The 22,510-nt window shown below is 35.0% G+C and overlaps 1 protein-coding gene across 1 annotated transcript in view; it reads right to left on the minus strand.

The window, feature by feature from the left end:
• LOC149781403 (28S rRNA (cytosine-C(5))-methyltransferase-like) overlaps nucleotides 1–22,510 on the minus strand; it is a 122,676-nt gene that overhangs the window by 98,318 nt on the left and 1,848 nt on the right. Inside the window, exons 2-5 of the mRNA XM_089935500.1 lie at nucleotides 16,231–16,273; nucleotides 11,074–11,234; nucleotides 9,905–10,092; nucleotides 579–683 (exon numbers count right to left, since the gene is read on the minus strand). Of these exons, the coding sequence (XP_089791626.1) occupies nucleotides 579–683; nucleotides 9,905–10,092; nucleotides 11,074–11,234; nucleotides 16,231–16,273 (497 nt within the window). The remainder of the gene's footprint in view (nucleotides 1–578; nucleotides 684–9,904; nucleotides 10,093–11,073; nucleotides 11,235–16,230; nucleotides 16,274–22,510) is intronic.

Below are 22,510 nucleotides of genomic sequence, written 5' to 3' on the forward strand. Positions count from 1 at the left end.
ATGTTGAATAAGTCTTATTACTGCATTCCATTTAATATTCGTCCGATAATACCCCCGAGTTTTTACTTTAGACATGAATACGTGTATATGTGTCAATTCGTTGTTCTCTGAAAAAAGTAAAATACTGCAAAACCCTGCATTAATGCAACCTCCAATATTAATGCAATCCAATTTTTTTTACTCCAGTTATCGCGCTATAGTGGGGTTCCACTGTATCTGGACGATTATTAATTTTAAATGTTTATATAATATCCTAATGGTCTCCACACATGTGAATAATTAATTGTGGATGTTTATACTAATATTCTAATGGTTTCCACACACGTGGATCATTAATCCTGAATGTTTATACTAATATCATAATGGACTCCACATATATGGATCATTAATTTGGATTGTTTATATTAACATTCTAATAGTCTCCACACACATGAATTATTAATTTTGAATGTTTGTACTGATATCATTTAGATGCTCTGTATTCAGTACACAATCTAAAGCCAAGCACATGACCTCAATAAACAACATAAAAGAATTGATTTTGTTTTCTTCAAAAATCTAATTATAATTTTTTTTACTTCATCATCTATATCATCTTCATCTCCATCTTTTTTATCTTCTCCTGAGTCATCACTGTCTCCAAATTCATCTGCCACTTCATCAGCACTTTCATCTGATGCCCCCTGGAATGAGTATTACAAATATTCACATTATTAGCACAATGTTTGATCATTATATTTAATCAATTACCATGTTCAAAGTATTAACTTGTAAGTACAAAGTCCATCTCCAACAACAGCACATTTGGAAAAGCTAAAAATATGCAGACTGACATAGAGAAAAATACAAGTCACTCAAGCCTAAAATACAAGTTACCACAACCTATTTTTGGTATGGTTCAGTTGCTCTCCTTAAAATAAATTAATACACAAATTCACATAACTGTAGGTGAGATAGAGCCCAATATACCAAAGTGGCAAAAAGAACAGCTTCATATGTAAAAGTCACTTAAGCATAAAAATTAGATTAAAGTGACCATGATTTGGTATGGTCTAGTTACCCTCTTTGAGATACCTCTACTTGCCAAGTTTAATATTAAGGGTTATAGCAAATGGATAGCTAAAAAGTCAACCAAGTATGAAATAAGGTTACATTAACCAAGTTTTCATCTGGCTGGTTTACTCTCCAAAATATTAATTCACTTTACAATTTTTTAAGTGCGGTTAAAATTGGATCTAAGATTATGGATATGCATGAAAAGATAGCTAAATATAATAAATCACCCAAGTCTGAATATATGAACAACTCCTGCTGGAATGATGGAGTTATTCTCATTAAGATGCATTACACATTTATATACAAATTTCAGGAATGGCAAGATAATGCAGGTGTAACAAATAAATTGCAGAAAACTTAAAAAGTCACTCGAACATGAAAAAATGTCAAGCTGACCTAATTTTGGTACGGCTTAGAAACATTTATTAAGATATATTTGCATACTAATTTTTACTAGTGTAGGTGAAATTGGGTCTAAGATACTGACAGTGTAATGAACGTAGCTGAAAATGCAAAAGTCATGGAAGAGTGCAAATTACGTCACAGACTTAATTTTATATCATTGTGTTACTATTATTGAGACATAGCCATATGCTAATTTACATCAGTGTCAGTGAAACAACATTTTGAAATAAAATGTTCTACATTAGTACTTAAACAATCATAATAATTAGGAGTATGACCACTACCCTGTAAATTCAGCCCTCTGAATCTAACATTTTTATATAAAAGCTAAAAGTTGTCTACGCTCTTAAGTGGGAGTCAGAGTGACCTGCTCCTCTGATAGGGGGTTTACAACCAAATCCTGTCTACACATCAGTTACAGTCAGAAGCAGAAAGCATGTGCTACCATTTGGATGTGATGTATTAAAATCAGGTAAAGATTACTGAAGAAATATATTTTACTTAAAAATTGGTTTCTTATTAGATAAGTTACCTATCATAATGGCTTAGGAGCAAAAGTACACGGTGAAAGGAGCTACATTCCCTTACCATGGAGAAGGGCCATCTCCAGTCTCTGAAGGTTATGTAAGGCAGCTTCTATTTCTGTGAGATCACACAGCTGGAGAAGTGACTCATATGCCTAGACGTGATTACTGGGGAAACATTTTTCCACACAAATCCAGCTTATTAAAAGCTGTAGTGCTGCATCACAAAAAGGTGCCAAACAACCGATGAAGGTAGTCTGTTGTGCTGCTGCTATAGGAATACCAGGTTTGACTGAATCTTTTGGGATAAAAGATCTTGGAAGTAGAAGATCACTGACTACCCAGGCCTTTTGATCTGGAACTAGACAGACAAAGGTTGGGAATTTCATGTTCCACCTAACTGCAGACAGATTCACCAGTGGTCAATCCCAGCTGGCACAGATTCAATTGAATACTATGGGATCAAACAACCACTGTTTGTATCACTCAGTTTGTATTAACTGCTTCTTTTATGACATTGAGTTCACCAATACAAATCAATGTGTGTGTGTGATTTGGATTTTTAACGTAGCTTTAATAATTTTTCCGTTATATTGCTAAGATATCATCAGTGTGACAGTTTATAGTGATGTCTAGCACTTGGGCATCATGCCATAGACATGTAGCATGATCTCCCACCCGGTCACATTATCCTGACACCAGGCTGACCAGTCCTAACACTAACCTCTTAATGCTGAGCACAAAGCAAGGCAGCTGTTAGTACCATTTTTTTAAAAGTCTTTGGTATGACTCTGTCAGGGATGGACTTGTGTCTTAACACATTAACCCCTGGAGGTTTTTATCATTTTCACCTGAAATTCGAGTAGGAAACACATTTTGAAAGCTAGTTCCAAATACATCCTAATACATCAATTTCCAGGTGATCTTCCAATAACATAATGCCTAGTTGTTAAGAAACATCGTTTTTCACTGGCTATTTGGCTCGCGCATGAGCAGAAGACTTTTTCTTTTGCTTAATGGACTCATTATTTTCGTATCGAGACCACTCTTAATTCCAAATGCCCATATTTTCCTACTTTTTGCAAAGGTTCATCTGTCTGTTTGCAGTTCATAATGGTCTGCCTTAGATCTGAGACCAAAAACATCCGGACACAAAACCGAATTCTGACCACGGGCGAATTTCGGGTGGAGTTAAAGCAGGTCCAAAAATGAGGTTTTTCCCTCTGTATTTTGTAGTGCAACTAGAAATTCCAGATTATTTGGTATCATTGTAAAACTACATCTCTCTACATTTCTATAATACCACCCAATTGAGTGTACCATACATGACCTTGACGCTACAGAGCTCGACAGTAGGTTACTACCTCCTGCCACGTAAACTCGTCACCAGGGGTTAATAGCGCACTACCTAGCATGAACAGATGTATTAACTTAAGTACTGATAAGATTTGGCAGCAACTCGTGCATAAAGTAGGAAGATCACTCTGACTCCCATCTATGTGGGCTGACATGATTTGTGTTAAAGGAAAACTTTTAGCTAGGGACAGATAGATTTGCAAAAGTCAGTGAACATTAATACTTTATCAAATTAATCTAGTTTTGGTATATATTCTAACTGCCATGAGTAAAACTGTTCAAGATAATAAAATCTCAAGTTTATGAATGAACATCTCAAGATAGAAAACACTCAACCCAAATCACTAAAGTGTGCAAATTAGATTACACTGACCAAGTTTCAGTATGGCTGAGCTTTGTTTACTGTGATGTATTTACATACCCCTTTTCATGTACAATTAAGTACAAGATATTAAGCACAAAGAAAAACAACAGAAAATATTAGAGTTACTCAAGCATATGAATTATGTCACAATGACTCAGTTTTTAGTTGCTTTTGATCTGCTGTACCTATGTACTAGTTTTTATGAATTCTGGAATAGAGTCCAAGATGTCAAAGGTGAAAGAACAGCTGAGAATGAAAATATGAAAATCACTCAAATGTGCAAATTATGTCACAGTGTAATAGTTTTAAAATGTCAGTTCTTGTCATAACTTTAGGCAAAATAAGGTCTGGAATATTGTGAGTCAAAAAAATATCGAGGAAAATGAAAAAGCAAAATGTCAATCCCATCCAAACTTCATTGTAATAATAATATTAAAAAATTTGCATAATGAAACTAAGGCAAATTCCTCTTGAGAATATAAGGTCACTGGCATACAATTTCAGGAAATTTCTGGTAAAATATATTGATATCCGTAAATAAATGCTAGTCTCATTATTTTGGCACTTGTTTTTTTCATGAGTTTATACACTTGTAAATTAAGCGCTAGCCAATATAAATTACACTATACCATCCAGGGTACTGGGAATGAAACAATTAAAAACAAGAGTCCCTCAAAGAGACTGACAATGTACTGTTCAATGAGAATGTCAAGAGAAGACCATATCTCTTTTTTAAATGCTGGATGCTGAAACAATCTGATATTTTTGAGCAATACATTTTTTTATACAATGGCCAATATGACAAGCCATATTGGCTGTAAGATCAACAGATATTTCATTGAGGACCAACTAGACAGCATTCAAAGTCTTCTGTGAGAACCTAATATGAATCCATTCAGAAGGAGTAGTATTAACAAAATTTTCAAGATGGCTGACTAATCAGCAACATTTTTGTTTGGGACCCGTTCAAAATCATAATCATGAAAACCCCATTTTGATATGACTCTCTGCTCAGCAAAAATATTGATAACAAGATTTTCAATATGGCCATCAGCATCATTTTCAAAAAAAAAGAGAAACTAAACACCATAAAAAGTCTTTTAGTAAAAAACCCATGTTGACATGACCATCCATTCATGAGAAGAAGCAATAAAATTATTTTCACGATGGTAACTGTGTGGCCTTATTGGATATCCAATCCAGTTACAGTGTTAACAAGATTTTCAATTTAGCTACGATGGTAGCCATAATGGATGACAGATTGGCACCATTTGTATCAAGGACCAACCAGACATTACAAGTCTTCTAAGGAAAACCCCACGCCAACAGGATTTCCTGTTGAGTTGTGAAAGTAGGATATTCAAGATTGCTGCCCATGACAGTTATAGTGTATGACACCATTTTCATTTAGGACAAACTAGATGTAAGAAGTGTTTCAGAAAGAAGGAAACAATTTAATAATTAGATTTCTCCAAAATTCTTATCCTTTATGAGCATGATGATTGTTCTAATATTGCTCTACTAAGTTAAACATGAAGTTAGTACAACTGAAGAAGGTTTACTTATCTGAATTCACTATAATTCCCAGTTGCTGTCTCTTTCCAAGAAAATTACAAAGAATTTTTTGTATTCCCAAAAAAGAATAATTTGAATTATTTTCAGCCTATCACTGAACAACAAATGATTCTGCCTCAAGATCTTATAGCATGAATCAATAATTTTTAGATAACAAGATTATATATTTAAAAAACATACAAAAGAAGAGCCAGGGTGTAGACAAAAGTTTATTTACAAAACAATCCAAGTTATAATTAGATAAGGTCATTTACTAAAATCATTATAAAGAACAGGGTAAACATATGTCCTTGGCTTGGCTCAAACCATGATAATGATTTTAATATTTAACCTACACTCAGAGAAATATAAGCTGTCTTAGTTGTTTACAGAATTTTAATAAAAAAACCCAATGATTCTGGTCCACAAGACAATGAACTTGATGTTGAACAAGGTCAGCTACAAAATACAATTTTACATAACCCATAGCATATAATGAACATAAAAAACCTAAGACAATGCAAATTATCTAAGAATATGTGCATCTTAAGATGATGATCATAACAAGTGTCACATCAACATCAATCAATAAACAAAAGCCCTTGAAGGGACTGACACTGGACTGACACTGATGACTGAAAAGAATTTTAAGGAATCCAAGGTAAGGCAGGCAGCTTTTAACTGACGAGTGTTGAACCCATCTCTGAAATTTTCAAGTAATAACAAGATTTTCAAGATGGCCACAGTAGTGAGCACATTGGATGCAAGACTGGCACCATTTATATATAATACCTCCTAAACTTCATTAGGAGCCAGATTAATTATGACCATTCATCTTCAAGAGTAACAATAACTAAATTTTTAAGATGGTTGTCAAGGTGGCCATATTCAATGTAAGATTAGAACCATTTTCACAGACGACAAACTAGATATCATAAGATGTGGAGTCAATGTTGATATAACCATTATTTCAAGAGAAGTGATAACAAGAATTTAAAGATGCCACCAAACTGGCCTTACTGGAAGTCAGATCAGGTTTAGTTTAATTCAGGACCAGCTAGACACCAAACTGGCCTTACTGAAAGTCAGATAAGGTTTAGTTTAATTTAGGACCAGCTAGACACCAAACTGGCCTTACTGGAAGTCAGATCTGGTGCAGTTTAATTCAGGACTAGCTAGACACCAAACTGGCCTTACTGGAAGTCAGATCAGGTTTAGTTTAGTTTAGGACCAGCCAGACACCAAACTGGCCTTACTGGAAGTCAGATCTGGTGTAGTTTAATTCAGGACCAGCTAGACACCAAACTGGCCTTACTGGAAGTCAGATCTGATTTAGTTTAATTCAGGACCAGCTAGACACCAAACTGACCTTACTGGAAGTCAGATCAGGTTTAGTTTAATTTAGGACCAGCTAGACACCAAACTGGCCTTACTGGAAGTCAGATCAGGTTTAGTTTAATTTAGGACCAGCTAGACACCAAACTGGCCTTAGTGGAAGTCAGATCAGGTTTAGTTTAATTCAGGACCAGCTAGACACCAAACTGGCCTTACTGGAAGTCAGATCTGATTTAGTTTAATTCAGGACCATCTAGACACCAAACTAGCCTTACTGGAAGCCAGATCTGGTTTATTTTAATATAGGACCAGCTAGACACCATCAGCAGGTTTCTGGTAAAACCACATATTGATATATTCATACAACTTTCTGTGTATGAAGGAGTAACAATAATAAGATTTTCAAATATTGGCAGACTTTGCCAATACAGCATTTACAAGTTTTTGGCACACCAGCCCAATACCCTACATCATTTTATATTAAGAACATGTAGTTTTCTCAGACGGGGGTGCGGGGTAAAGCTAACTGTAATTATATAATACATATATGTCAATACTGTTTAGCTTACTATTTCATCCATGCTAGCTACACCATCATCCTGATATAGAAATTCTTAGAACATGTGCATCAGCCCATGTGCAACAGAGCATCCTCTGCCCTTTCTAGGATCTTAACGAATGAAGCACAATAGACTGTGGTTTACATAATTAACATTAGTTTTATCCCCCAACAATCCTTCAATTTAATATCAGCATTGTGTTACTTGCCACTATCATTCGCCTGAATTTGTCAGTAAATAGGGAAGCTGATGGAATGTATGGGAATAAAAAGTGAAAATCTTGGCACCAACAAACAAGACATTGGTCTCCTGCCACAAATCTAAAAAAAGAGTCCAGACATTTCCAGACCAAAAAATAAAAATGTCAAGACCTCCCAAAGAGCTCTGAATCTATATATTAAAACTTCTCCAAAACACAAAAAAGCAGCCACATTATCCAGTTTCCAACTAAGATGGCTGGGGACCGCACCCGGTGGCCTAGTGGTTAGAGCATCTGCCTTGGATGAGCGAGGTCATGGGTTCGATCCCCGGCCGAGTCATACCAAAGACTTATACAAATAATACTAACTGCTGCCTCGCTTGGCGCTCAGCATTAAGAGGTTAGTGTTAGGACTGCTCAGCCTGGTGTCAGGATAATGTTACAGAGTGGGACATCATGCCACACTGCAGACACTGTAGCAATATGACTGAAAAATTGTTAAAGCTATGTTAAAAATCCAAATCACACACACATACATACAACACTAAGATGGTTGTAATTACATTTTCAAGATGCTTTAGTCATTTTTAAATTTTTCCACATTTTTAAGACCTGGAAAAACAATTGTCAAATTCTAGACCTTTTCCAGAATTCCAGGCCTGCTTGTGAACCCTGTAATAAGATCCATCAAAAGAGAATCTGAGCCAATGGACTGACCTTCAGAGAATTTAAGAATGTTTGTTTGAAAGGTAGCCCTGTAACTTTTATTGGCAGACACCAAACAAGATCTCTCCTCAAGTAAAAGCAGATGAAAATCTACTACAGCAGCAACAGAACAGAGATAGGGTTGTTGCATTTCCTAGTACACTAATCACAAAAGACTTTCTTCATTGCAAAATTAGACTTGGATATAGAATGTCCCAGGACACTGGACAATGCAGTCAGCAACCTTTTTAAAAAACAAAAAATGACTTCATATCAGCTGAATGTAAAGGTGGAGAATCAGATGACGGGTGTGAAACAGGGTACCTTTATAAGGTAAAAACAATTTCTTCCACTAAGCTAACAACCTGGGTTGGTTAATAAAAAGGTTGAGGAGATTACTGAACCAAGACCTATGAGGCAACTGATGTGATATCAGGATAATCTGTATTGTGGATGTCCCAATCTTTTTAAGAATGTGTGGAATCAACCTGAAGGGACAGAATGCTTAAGCAAACAGTTAATCTTACCTCAGGTTGAAAGAGTCAACTGCCCAAGCTTTTGGTCTGTGTATATATAAATGGAAGTTTTTGTTTCATTGCAAACAAGTCTACTAGAAGTTTCTCCCAAAGAATGAACAAAGACTCGGCAATTGTCTTGATACAGAGACCATAGATGTTATGTGCCTCTTCATGGGGATCAACTGATCTACTCCTAATTGATGATTTTGTCTGATGGTTGTAATAATGATGAGTCATCAAACCTCAACACCCATACTTGCAAAGGGCCATATAGGGACATATATGACAGTACAGATAATCTCTCCTTTGAATAGGAAAACTGCACATTCCCAATGGGGTTGAAACGGAACATGGGAAAAAGGGGGGCTGACATTGGTCCTATCTCATTTCCCAGTAGCACGTATAAACACAAGCTCTGTCCCTATGGTTGATTAACTCTTTCCCTACCACTGCATACATGTGCCTTACCTCCAGTGACTGATAAATCCACTTTTAAACAAGCACTGCTAACTGCCATAACGGATATATCAGCTTGCCTATAACATGCTTTAGCCCTCAGTGATTGTTACAAACAATCTAATTCATCAACAATAGGCATCATAAGAACATTCATGCAATCAACAAAAGATTCAGCTGCATAATTAAATCTCTTACAGTTAGCAACATCCAAACAAATCAGTACCAAACATTAAGACGTCATCACATAAATGGAGACATTACTTTAGCAGAAAGTCGGTTATTCTATTCAACGACATGGGAGGAGATGGAGTGAAGAGGGGGACTTACAGAACAATTTAGGTAGTAAAGACTCAAATAAAACAATTTCATGCTGAAAAGACTCGAATAAACAACGTCGCAACCAATAATGAGATTATTCAGCAGCAGCAGGAAAATGGAGCAAATGGAAAGATAATTATGTATGTACAAGATTTAAATGATGTTTTTTAATGGTTTTGCAATGTGCACGACAACAATACCTGCTCATATCAGGAATAACTATTAATGTATATTCAGTTGAAATAAGTCTATTCTTAGGACAAGAAGTACATTTTAATAAATAATTTTACTTTTAAACAAAGATATTAAATGCTTTTAAGTATGTAGCTTTCTTACTACGTACATTACATAGATATACTTCCCACAAAAAATATAGCCCCCCTCTGGAAAAGCCACCCATCTAATAAGGCCACTTTCCCCGTGCAGAAGGGTGGCCATGTAAGAGGGGGACCACTGTATTCCTAAAATTCATCTTGCAGTTAGAGGTCAACCAATTGGCTAACACTGGAAAGATAAGAAAGGTATGCAAAGAAAACTAAAGCTTTCACAACCTCTTCCATTAGTGATGCTTTTCTTCTAGGTTTCAGCCACCCCTTGTTGTCATCTGTGTACCCAGAAACGTCTGCATCATCATATTTCTTCTCAAATTCATTGTCATCACTTTCCTCCCCTAAGGCTGAACCGAACTCCTCATTTTGTGCTTCTACTTCATCCAACTGAAACTCCTCTTCTGAAGATTCTACCATGAACAGAGGTTGCATAAAGAGATATTACTTAACTGCATTTGATATCTGATAAGAATATTTAGTTGTGCCTAGACCAGGCACAAAAGACACAGTATCATAAAAATGCTTGATAACATCAATTTAGCCTGTTCCACAGACACGCACAAAATGCATGAACAGAAATAAACAGAAGTAGTATTTCTGGAGTAAATCAAATCCATAAAAAGTCCAAACCAAGTCCATATGAATATTGAACATATTCAAGCAAACATTAACCTCATTAACATAAAAATAAAAAGTTAATAAACATCAATTTATCTTTTTATCTGTGGCATTTCCTACTGGTTACTTATTATTTTCTAATTTTGCCTAAATTAACTCCTAGGACTGATCCTAAGTTATACTTTGCCCAAATATTCCAACAATCTGACACTGGGAGCAAAGCTATTATATGCTTTAAGATTATGAAAATGAAAGCTGACACCTGCAGCAACAATTAAGAAGTGTCACAAGTACTTATCACAAAAACAAGCCTGATCTGCTGATTAGAAATAAAGTGTCAAAACTTTTGGTATATTTTTATTTATCTGACTGTTGTGTTAGTTGTTGTTGTTGTTGTAGGGTTTAATGCCATTTTTCAGCACACGATAGGCTATACATGGCGGCCAGTATTAATGGTGGAGGAAGAACCCAGGGAAAACCCCAGAAAGAACCACCGACCTACGAGAAGCTACTGGCAAGCTTTCTCACATACCCACATTAGCCAAATCCGACACTCGAACCCACGCAGACAGAGGTGAAATGGCAGTGATCCGTAACGGAGAACGCTTTAGATCACTTGGCCACTCGGGGCCCCCGACTGTTGTGTTAGAACTCAGCTCTTACTTCCTCAGCATGATATATACTGTAGCCAGTAATGTGTTACAATTGTCAGTTAAACCAACAAAAACCAAAACATTTCTTAATAGAGACACAAAGACAAAACTGCAGCAAACCATCAGTAGAATCCTCCTCTGAATCTGGAATTTTTCTCTTGCTGCCAACCTTTGGGACAAACTCTGTTGCATGGTTCTTTACTTCTTTGCAAAGATCTCTTTCATTTGTCTTTTGCTTTGCTTCTGCAATAGCTGTAGCCTTCTCAAGTCTGTTTTTTAACCTAAAACAAAAAATAAAAATATAGTGTAATCTGTAGTGAAAGGTCAACCTATTTGCCAATCAAAAACTGAAATACTCAACTTTACTAAAAGCATACAACCTAATTTTCAAAGAAAGACTTTAACAGTAGAAACTCACAATGTAAATATAATTAGAATTTTTTTCAGTAGCTGAATATTAAGTTTTGAGATATCAGATAATATAATAATGATGAAGGATGACATTATTAATGAAACATAGTACTTATGTATTATACTTTCTTTAGAAGTATAGACTGGTCCACTAACTATCTTATCAATATAATGAATGTTTAAAGCAAAGTTTCAAAGCTGAAGAAACAAAAAGGAAAGGACATGTATGTCTAGGATATCTAACACTCTTACGATATTCTTACATAGCAGCCATCTTTTTAAGAATATTCTCAAGTTTATATGATGAATTGAATTAAACAGACAATGATAAAATTACAAACACAACTATTCATTGCTTCTTTTTTATTTTATTTTTTAATGTACCAAAAATGTGTAACCTATACACATGAATGTAAAATGTAATTAGATTTAAAAAGCATATTGATTATGCCAAAAGCATAATGGCTGAAATGTAAATTCAAGTTCCCAAGCCATGATTAGGAAAGTAGTGTCTGATCACCCATTGTGGATAGTATTAAAATATGCACCTGCAAATTGCATTTGCTGAGATAGGAATTACTTTATTGTAAATAATAACCCAGGAATAAAATTGACTGAATTCATGTGTATATTACTCTGAATCTTTGAAATTTACAAGCATTAGAATGCAATTTATGGTATTTGTTTGATGCAAATGTTTTTAACTAGACAACATAAACTGGGATTTGTTCATTGATGTATGAAGAAAGTATATTTTCATGAATCCTTTCAATAAAACTTAGATGATAAACAGGTCATTTAATGCCCGTTTGAACTGGAAATGATTCCAAACTGTTTGAGGCAATCAACACAGCAAAACAAGTGCACTTATACACATTCCAGTCCTGTGCAAAAATGTAATACATTCATATTTAAGAAGGGATTTTAATTGAATTTGCATGAATAATTTGTTTAATAGATCAATCTAATGTCACATTAAGAAACAATATCTATAAATACTTTTTTTTTAATAAAAAAAATTATGAATGCTGTTTTCCAAGAGGCTGGGACTATAAATCAAGGAAATAAACTGTTGACTCTTTTTGGAATTAAATCACAAAATATCATGAATGTTTGTGGATGTTTGTGCTCACTGTTTGTTCAGTTATTTTGAGAGGACCCCCCCCAACCCATCTGCTACAAGTTTCTCACAGTTGTTTGTTGGTGGGGGAGGGGGGCTTACCCATGAGCTATGTGTCAGAGAAATATACATAATTACTGTAATATTGCAATTACTTTAAATATTCACATATCCTTTGTGAAATATTTATAGGTGACTCAGAGGTCTCGGAAATGCTTGATCACACATATTTGGATGCCAATGTTTTATCTTGGATGCTGAAAATCACTTAGGCGGGAGTCCTCTGAACCCATGTAATAGGATGTTGGCAAAATTCAAAGACTTACCCGTCCTGCTTCAGCCACCTGCTTAGTGGCAAAATTTAGTCTCACTCTGAGGGACAAACAAGAGCTATGTCGGTGTTATAAGACTGCAGAAATTAAACTCAGTGGCAAATACTAGTTCTTCTAATTTGCATAGTTTTTTGGGAGGGGACTGCAACTACTGCTGACGGGACTCTTATTTTTACAAAATGGGAGTCCTGGACTCATAGTTTTAAAATCCTAGTGAAACCTCTGGTGACTGCATTTGTATACAAAAATATGAACAAGTTGTTCTGATCGAAATACTACACGAAGTTGGGAGTGCAGTACATCCATCTGACAAAACGAGTTCATATTTTCCCATACAAATGCAGTAACCTTTTTATTATATGCTCATTTTCTTATTCTACCTAATGCTTAAATATATAAACAAAAATACACTACAAGAAACAAAGTAACTGAATGTATGTCGTATTCCAAACTAAATACACAAGTGCAGATTCATTATTACACAACAACATTATTAATGCACACATAACTCCACCCAGATAAATTTGAACTTAGTCGCATGCTAGACATAACTTTCGAAAGAAAATGGCGTTTTTGACTACTTAAAATTGAAATTTGGAGTTGTTATGTGTTTAAGCTCTAACAAACAGTAACACATAAAGAGTGAAAACAACAAGCTTTAAAAAAAATACAAAAATTTATTTCCCTGGAAAAATTCTGTAAAAATGAAAAAAAGAAGAACTTACGGTTTCAAGAATCAACTCCAAAATTAATCCAAAAATAATCCACGAATTAAATTGCAAAAGACCTAGTAATGTTCTAATAATCTCAATAATTTTAAGTTTGAATCCTGATAAAAAATCCAAGATGGATGACGATGATGTATGCTGTAGTCAGTACTGTGCTTATCTACAGTTCCTTGTAGAAATACAAATAATGACACTCCGGTGTTGGAAATCCAAATTAAATTTGTAAGCAATGTCTTTCCAAAATCTCTTTGTGAGCACTCCTCAAAATATTTCAACAAAAAAAATAAATCCTCTTGAAATCCAACTGATCTGAAGAAAATTATAATTCAGAATCTGGCTACAACAAAATAACTTGACATTATTGTAAAAAGCCCAAAACTGAGAAATCTCTCTCTATTCATCTCTATTAAAACTAACAAATGCACAGTAATGGAAAAACCAGAATTGCAAAACACATGGCCAGGTGACTGTGTTTACATATATATAAAAAATCACGTACACAGAATATGGCCTTGATTAGACCAATGATTTTACTTCGAGAATAAAAAAAATAAAATTGTTTACATCTTAAATCATGTAGTTTCATCATGATCTTGACCACAACTTTAAAATAAAATAGAACTTCGTTTACGAAGGTTGCTACAAATTCTGAAACAAGGTCAGGATTTAGAATGATTCAGGTCAACTGATTTTCTGAAAAAAATATAATCTCCAGTGAATAAATTTACATTATAATAGCATATAATAGAATAAAAAATTTAAAACTGACAAAAACCTTAATTTAAACAAATATGAATTAAATCAGATATATGTAACAGTCATATTGTGAATGAATACACATTGCAACAACTTTTCCATTTGGTCTGGAATTAAACAGATTTTGGTTTTTTTGTCGATTCTTCAAAATTTCTTCATTATGGACTGAATTTATCTGTGACAATTCTACATGAAGTACATCAAATTTCAGCAGTGTGTTGACATCTGCAAGTGTGTTTCTGTCCTGTCATTGAATGTTTGAAATCATGTGGGAAAAATATGAAGTCTTTTAATTGCAATTATCAAAAAGACTCTATGGAATATAATGTTTATTTCATTTTGAGTGCAGTAAGGAGGATGTAACTGCACTTGGAATAAAGTCAAAATTAAAGTACAATTTCAATATGTGGAATCAAGCTTTATAACCCACGACATGACTCAAGTCATTCGGATTCGAAGAACTAAGAAAGTACATTTTGATGAAATTCAGGATGTAAACCTAAGTATACTTGTTGCCATTCTTATTACAAGCTAAAGAAGACAGAATATTTTTTGTCACTTGCATGTTATTTGTAAGGACCCTGTCTGGCATCTCAAGGTCGCCTAAATACAAAACATTGTATCAAAAAAGTTAATGCGTAATGTGCCAAAGCAGCTGGTATGTAGCAGACCACGAAACATCTGCTACACAAGTGTACATGATTTGTTTACAGAGGAGTTCCTAATATACTATTGGGCACATGTGTGCAATATGAAGGTGTGCATCATCGTAAAATACTGAAAGATTCTGACAATGCAATGTTAACGGAGAAAATAATGAGCATATAATAAATCATGACCTAATAAAAAGTTAAAGATAACAAGAAAGGACAGACAACTAAAACAATGAAAACAAATGGCCATAATCATCATTTATATGGAAACAAATGAATAAATATGGCATCTTTGACATTAGTTCTATTTCTAGTTTCAAGCAGATACTTGCATTCATTGCCTTTAATATGATAAAGACTGTGTTTATTATTTACATAGGAAGTCTCTGGGTTCCCTTTATGGTGTCAAAGTCAATCAAATGGCCACTGCTACATAATTCAACAGTTCAATGCACAGCGATCATGCTGAGGGTCCACCAGATATGACATCATCATACTTCAAAGGATTCATTTCTTCTTTTTTCATATTTAATTAGTTATTAAAAAATCACATTCACATATTTAATAATAATATAAAATAATAATCATATTTAAGTAGTGCTAAAAAACACATTCATATTTAAATAGTAATAAAAAAGAAATGAAGTCTGGTGTATCAAAGCCTTGCACAACATTATAATCATCTACAAATTAGTTCCAACTGTTGAAAAGCCCAATCTAGCTTATATTTTTCAGAATAAAAATCTTTTCACCAGAATTTAATCAAATTTTGCCTTTAAACTTTTATGAAAAAACAGTTTGCATATTGGGGTAAATTTTCATAACAAGAAATGTGAAATATTAACTGATAGGAATATTCTATATGCCATAGCACATTTGATTAAGAAGAGACAAATTGTAGAAGCAATTGTCTCAACTTGGATTTCATGTAAATCTCTATAAAAGAGGTCAGCAAGCTTCAACTTGCAACTCCGATTTTACCCCGATTTCAACATCAGCAGAATATGATCTACTTCATAATTTTTATATGATTTGAGATGAAATAACAAAAAGTTACTATTTGTGAGCAAAGGCTATTATTTATCTCTAAATTAATTTATGTACTAAATTTTCAAAAACAATTCATCATGTAGCTGTATTTTGATGTATATAATGTCATTTATAATGTTTATATAAAAAACATTGTAAAATAAATAACTGGGCAATCCTTGTTACTAAATACAGAACCCTTCCACAGCATTACATAAACCACTCACAAATACATTTTACAGTATTACCTTTTCTTCTGTCTTCTACTAAGCTGCTTCTTATCCCCTCTTTCTGAAAAACAAATTAACATCAGTGCATAAACTTGACAAAAATGGATCTATCAAAAGTAATTAAAAAACGTACTTTGATTCAATTACCTTTGTACTAGTGACTAATAATTATAGTGTGCTGGTACTGTCTATAATTGGCTGACATTAGCGAACTCTCCATTGAGGTTAAATTATCTCTGGACAACCGTTTTTGAATAGTAACAAGCCACCAGTTAACCAAATACACCTGTTTTTTCAACAATGATGTGGAGCAGCTTGACTTTTTATCTCTATTCATTATAAACACATCCCTAATAGTACTTTGTGACAATGTGATGTGATTTCTTAAAGTAATGCTTGTTTTCTACTCAGATGTCCAGTTAAAAAACTGAAGTTTCCAGGGTTTTGTTCTGAATTATGTACTATGTTCAAATAAATCAGAAGTACTCAAACACTTGCAAGTTGAGGCAAAGAACTCATTCACAAGTACTCATACAAAGTATACATATTATACATGTATACATATCACTAGATATGTATACATGTATGATCAAGGAAAAGATTGCAACATTCGACTGATTCAAAAGACATCCTGTGTTAGCTTCTTCTGCAGCTCACTTGGCTCATCTATGTCCCCATTTTGATACATGTGTTAGGGTTCTTCTGAAGTTCAATTGGCCCATCTACAGCCCCATTTGGGTACATGTGTTAATGTTCTTCTGCAGCTCACATGGCCCATCTACAGCCCCATTTGGATACATGTGTTAGTGTTCTTCTGCAGCTCACATGGCTCATCCAAGTCCCAAATTTTGATATATAGGGTTCTTTGGCAGCTCACTTGGCCTAGTTAAGTTCTCTTTGAGATATATGGTAGGATTCATCAAATCTTTTTCTTCATTTCAATTTCCTTTCACCATGTGAATTCAAATGAGCAGTGGAGAAAACCATACATTGTAATAAATTTCAATTGCTGGTAGTACCTATTGAAGGTTACATTATGGTTATTATAAATAGGCAAAAATGTTTAATCATCTGCCACTGGAATAAAAACTATTATTTGGTTACTTTTTAAAACTCTGCCACATTCATTTTGTAATTTAAGCATGAAAATAAACCTAATCTTTGTGTATCTGCTATTCATAATCTGATTTAATAATCACACTCCATATTACTAGTCCATCAAGGTGATCAAGTAATCACACTCCAAACATCCAGCCCATCAAGATGATCAAGTAATCACACTCCATACATCCAGCCCATCAAGGTGATCAAGTAATCACACTCCATACATCCAGCCCATCAAGATGATCAAGTAATCACACTCCATACATCCAGCCCATCAAGGTGATCAAGTAATCACACTCCATACATCCAGCCCATCAAGGTGATCAAGTAATCACACTCCATACATCCAGCCCATCAAGATGATCAAGTAATCACACTCCATACATCCAGCCCATCAAGGTGATCAAGTAATCACACTCCATACATCCAACCCATCAAGGTGATCAAGTAATCACACTCCATGCATTCAACCCCTCATGGTGATCAAATAATCGCACTCCATACATACCACCAGCCCCTCATGGTGATCAAGAAATCACACTCCATACTACCAGTCCATCATGGTAATCAAAAAATCATACTCCATAATACCAGCCCCTCATGGTGATCAAGAAATCACACTTCCTACTACCAGCCCCTCATGGTGATCAAGATGTTGCACTTCATACATACTACTGGCCCCTCAGGTAATCAACTAATCACAATAAGCCCCTCATGGTGATCAAGTAATCACACTCCATACTAACAACCCCTCAGTGTGATCAAGAAATCACATTTCATACTACCAGCCCTTTGGTGTGATCAAGATATCATACTCCATACTGCTGGACCTTAATGGTGATCAAGTAATCATAATCCATACCACAAGTCCCGCCCCCCAGTGAACCCTTAAAAATAAACAAGTCTTGCAAATGCCAAGTGACGCAGCTGCTAGTAGCATTTTTTATAAGTCTTTGGTACGACACAGCTTGAGTTCAACCCCATGACCTCCCACATCTGAGACGGATGCTCTAACCACTGAAACGGATGCTCTAACCACTGAGACCACCAGAGCAGTGCAAAATATTTAGTACTACCATATAAGAATGAGAAACTAAAGCAACTGAGAACAGTAATAATTTTGATTGTGATGTAACAACTAGAAGGAATCAAGGATGAGATTACATTTTCTATATTAATTTAATTAGCTTAATTTCATTTCAACCTAAGAAATTGCCAAAACACTGAAGAAGAAACAAATGACCATCATTCAGCATCACGGAACTACATTCTATTTCCCTTTACCCTCATTTGCACTTCAGAGACCCCCACATTTTTAATTTGACCCCAGTTTTGATACCAAAGTTTGTTTTTACTCAGTCTGACCCCCAGTTGTGATACCAAGGAGTTTTTTTTTTACTCTCACTCTTGCACCCCTTAGGGATACACTGCCTTTTTCTTCAAGAAACTTCAACATACTTCTCCATAACAAGTTTAGGATCAAGATTTCAAGTTTGGAGGAACATCACCTTCATCAATTTCATTAGTTTCTTATTTTAAACATTCATGGCACTTTGTCTTGACAAGCTTATGTGACCAGAAACCTTTCACAATCTGATGACATTATAAGTAAAACCAACAACACTTCTTCCAAAACAGCAAAGGCTGAAAATAAGTAATAATGTAATATTATTTTCTTGTTCTGCAGCCTTTGAAAGTGTCAAATTCCACACATTTCTCAGTATCTTTGACCTTCTGTTTTCTTTCTCAAAACTAGATGCATTAACTCTTTCTTTTGGACACTCTTTCTCAAAATTAGATGCATTGTCTACTTTCTTTTGGCTGCTCTTTACTCAAAACTTGTGCATTAACTGCTTTCTTTTGGTCAGTTCTTGACAGAATCAAGCTTATCCAAGCCATGTCTTTGGCACAAAAGAAATTATGTAAAGTTGCCATTGGAAGAGTACATATGTGATAATGACATGCAAATGAAAATATAATTTCCACAGAAACACTGCTTCTGATAAAGACTTATTACAATTAACATGGGAGGCGTTTGTATTCCACAAACAAACAAAATAAGTTCCAAAATACTTATGCTACTGTTCACCTAATCCCTTTACAATCACTACTGAACTTTGATGGGGGTACTAAATGAGTACAGCAGTATTAACACAACTATTCATTTGGGTTTTCTCTTAACAAACTAGAGTGGAAGACTTTATTTTGGTTACATATGGCAGAAACATCAGGTAAGAACTGCCACTGTGTTACAAAGCCAAGTGAACTCTTTGAACTTTACTAACAGGTGTGACTGAAATATGTGACAGTATGAACACTAAGATGTGAGCTTGCAGCACTGGAAGAAGCTCGTGTCCATCACACATCTATAAAAGGCCTGAAAGTCACTACTATTGAAAGTACTGACATTGGCATAATTACTTCTTGTTGATTACAAATCAAACATCATGACTTTTCATGCAAGACATTTTAAGTTTTTAATTTGTGGTCACAATCTGCTGTTGAAATCTTAGTATCTCTTCAGATTTAAATAATTTTTTTCCTTTTAAACTTCATGTGCATGTTGTATTCAACGGAAACAGTGGATCAAAATCTTTTCATACATGATTAGGGTAGACTTTATTACTGTTTTATTTATCTTCTAAGTTGTCAAACATTTTAGGAAAATCAAAAATGGCCAATGGCCTACTTCTGATACTAGCTCTGTAAAAATGAAACTGACAAGGAAATTAAAAATTTTCCATCAGGTCAAAAGATCAGCTATTGAACACAGGTCTTAATTATAAAATTCCCAAGTTAACATATATTGCTGTCATCATTTCTTTTTAATTTGAGAGAGAGAGAGATAAAAAAGAACTTTATACAACAAGAAGAGTATCATGCTTTTCACTCCTTTTTTTAAAACAAAAACTTAACAGCTAGGAAACAAAAGGAACACCTCTGAGTCAAAACCTCACATCCCTGAAAATTTAAAGGTTGATCCCTTTCATGCTAGTACAGTTCTCACTTTTGATGATGCAATGCATCCCCCAACATAAAACAAGGCTCTGTACATGACAGACTTTGATATACATCATCAAATAACCACACATCATTAATGCAGATTTAGTCAGTCGTGACAGATACTGATAAACATACTTGGCCACTAGTTTGTTCTCATTTAATGTAACTTGAATTTGTTACCGAATGGAGTGGCCACGTCACAGCACTTTCATATCAACATGCATACTCCTGCAGAAACTTAATTTTCAAATTTGAAATTTTTTGGATATTGACCTCTACACTTTCACACAAATCCCTAACTTTATTCCAATTAGGACTACCCCATATATGTATATGGTAATCAGAGACAACCATGAATGTGACAGCTGTGAGATGGCAACTACTTTACAGCCATCGTTGTTTACATCAACGTCCACAGTAGACTACGGACTTTCCCAGTCAAATAAGTCTGTTGTAGAGTTTCTTTCAGTGATGTACCATTACAATGATGCAAAGCGTTTATCTACTGGAAAATCACATCTGCTATCTCCCTGATAATATTAGCACAAGGTTAATGATTGACCAAGATTGAACATCCATTAGTGTCACTATCCTGTGCCATAAAAATATGTTGTCTGCATACAGAGCTAGGTGATGACTAACCATTAACATATGGTTCATGCATATAGAGCTAGGTGATGACTGACCATAAACATATGGTTCATGCATACAGAGCTAGGTGATGACTGACCATAAACATATGGTTCATGCATACAGAGCTAGGTGATAACTGACCATTAACATACAGTTCATTCATACAGAGCTAGGTTATGACTGACCATTAACATATGGTTCATGCATACAGAGCTAGGTGATGGCTGACCATAAACATATGGTTCATGCATATAGAGCTAGGTGATGACTGACCATTAACATACGGTTCATGCATACAGAGCTAGGTGATGACTGACCATAAACATATGGTTCATGCATACAGAGCTAGGTGATAACTGACCATTAACATACAGTTCATTCATACAGAGCTAGGTTATGACTGACCATTAACATATGGTTCATGCATACAGAGCTAGGTGATGGCTGACCATAAACATATGGTTCATGCATATAGAGCTAGGTGATGACTGACCATTAACAAATGGTTCATGCATACAGAGATAGGTGATGACTGACCATAAACATATTGTTTAATGCATACAGAGCTAGGTGATGACTGACCATTAACATGGTTCATGCATACAGAGCTAGGTGATGATTCACCATAAACATATGGTTCATGCATACAGAGCTAGGTGATGACTGACCATTAACATGGTTCATGCATACAGAGCTAGGTGATGACTGACCATTAACAAATGGTTCATGCATACAGAGCTAGGTGATGACTGACCATTAACAAATGGTTCATGCATACAGAGCTAGGTGATGACTGACCATTAACATGGTTCATGCATACAGAGCTAGGTGATGACTGACCATTAACAAATGGTTAATGCATACAGAGCTAGGTGATGACTGACCATTAACAAATGGTTCATGCATACAGAGCTAGGTGATGATTGACCATTAACATGGTTCATGCATACAGAGCTTGGTGATGACTGACCACTAACATACAGTTCATGCCTATAGAGCTTGGTGATGACTGACCATAAACATACTGTTCATGCATACAGAGCTAGGTGATGACTGACCATTAACATATGGTTCATGCATACAGAGCTAGGTGATGACTGACCATTAACATACGGTTCATTCATACAGAGCTAGGTGATGACTGACCATAAACATATGGTTAATGCATACAGAGCTAGGTGATGACTGACCATAAACATACGGTTCATGCATACAGAGCTAGGTGATGACTGACCATAAACATACGGTTCATGCATACAGAGCTAGGTGATGATTGACCACTAACATATGGTTTATGCATACAGAGCTAGGCGATGACTGACCATTAACATATGGTTCATGCACACAGAGCTAGGTGATAACTGACCATTAACATGGTTCATGCATACAGAGCTAGGTGATGATTGACCAAAATAGCTATAAACATAATTTTAACGTAACTCAAATCAGTGTTGGTGATGCATGCGCTGAGCAAAATTCCAGTTAGACCCCAGTTTCTCTCAAAAGCATCTGTAAAACTACTCTTATACATACAGATTAAAATAGGCTAAAACGCTTG

The sequence above is a fragment of the Sinohyriopsis cumingii genome, chromosome 15 (assembly GCF_028554795.1).
Source record: "Sinohyriopsis cumingii isolate HCF-2022 chromosome 15, ASM2855479v2, whole genome shotgun sequence".
In the NCBI taxonomy this organism is placed as follows: domain Eukaryota; kingdom Metazoa; phylum Mollusca; class Bivalvia; order Unionida; family Unionidae; genus Sinohyriopsis; species Sinohyriopsis cumingii.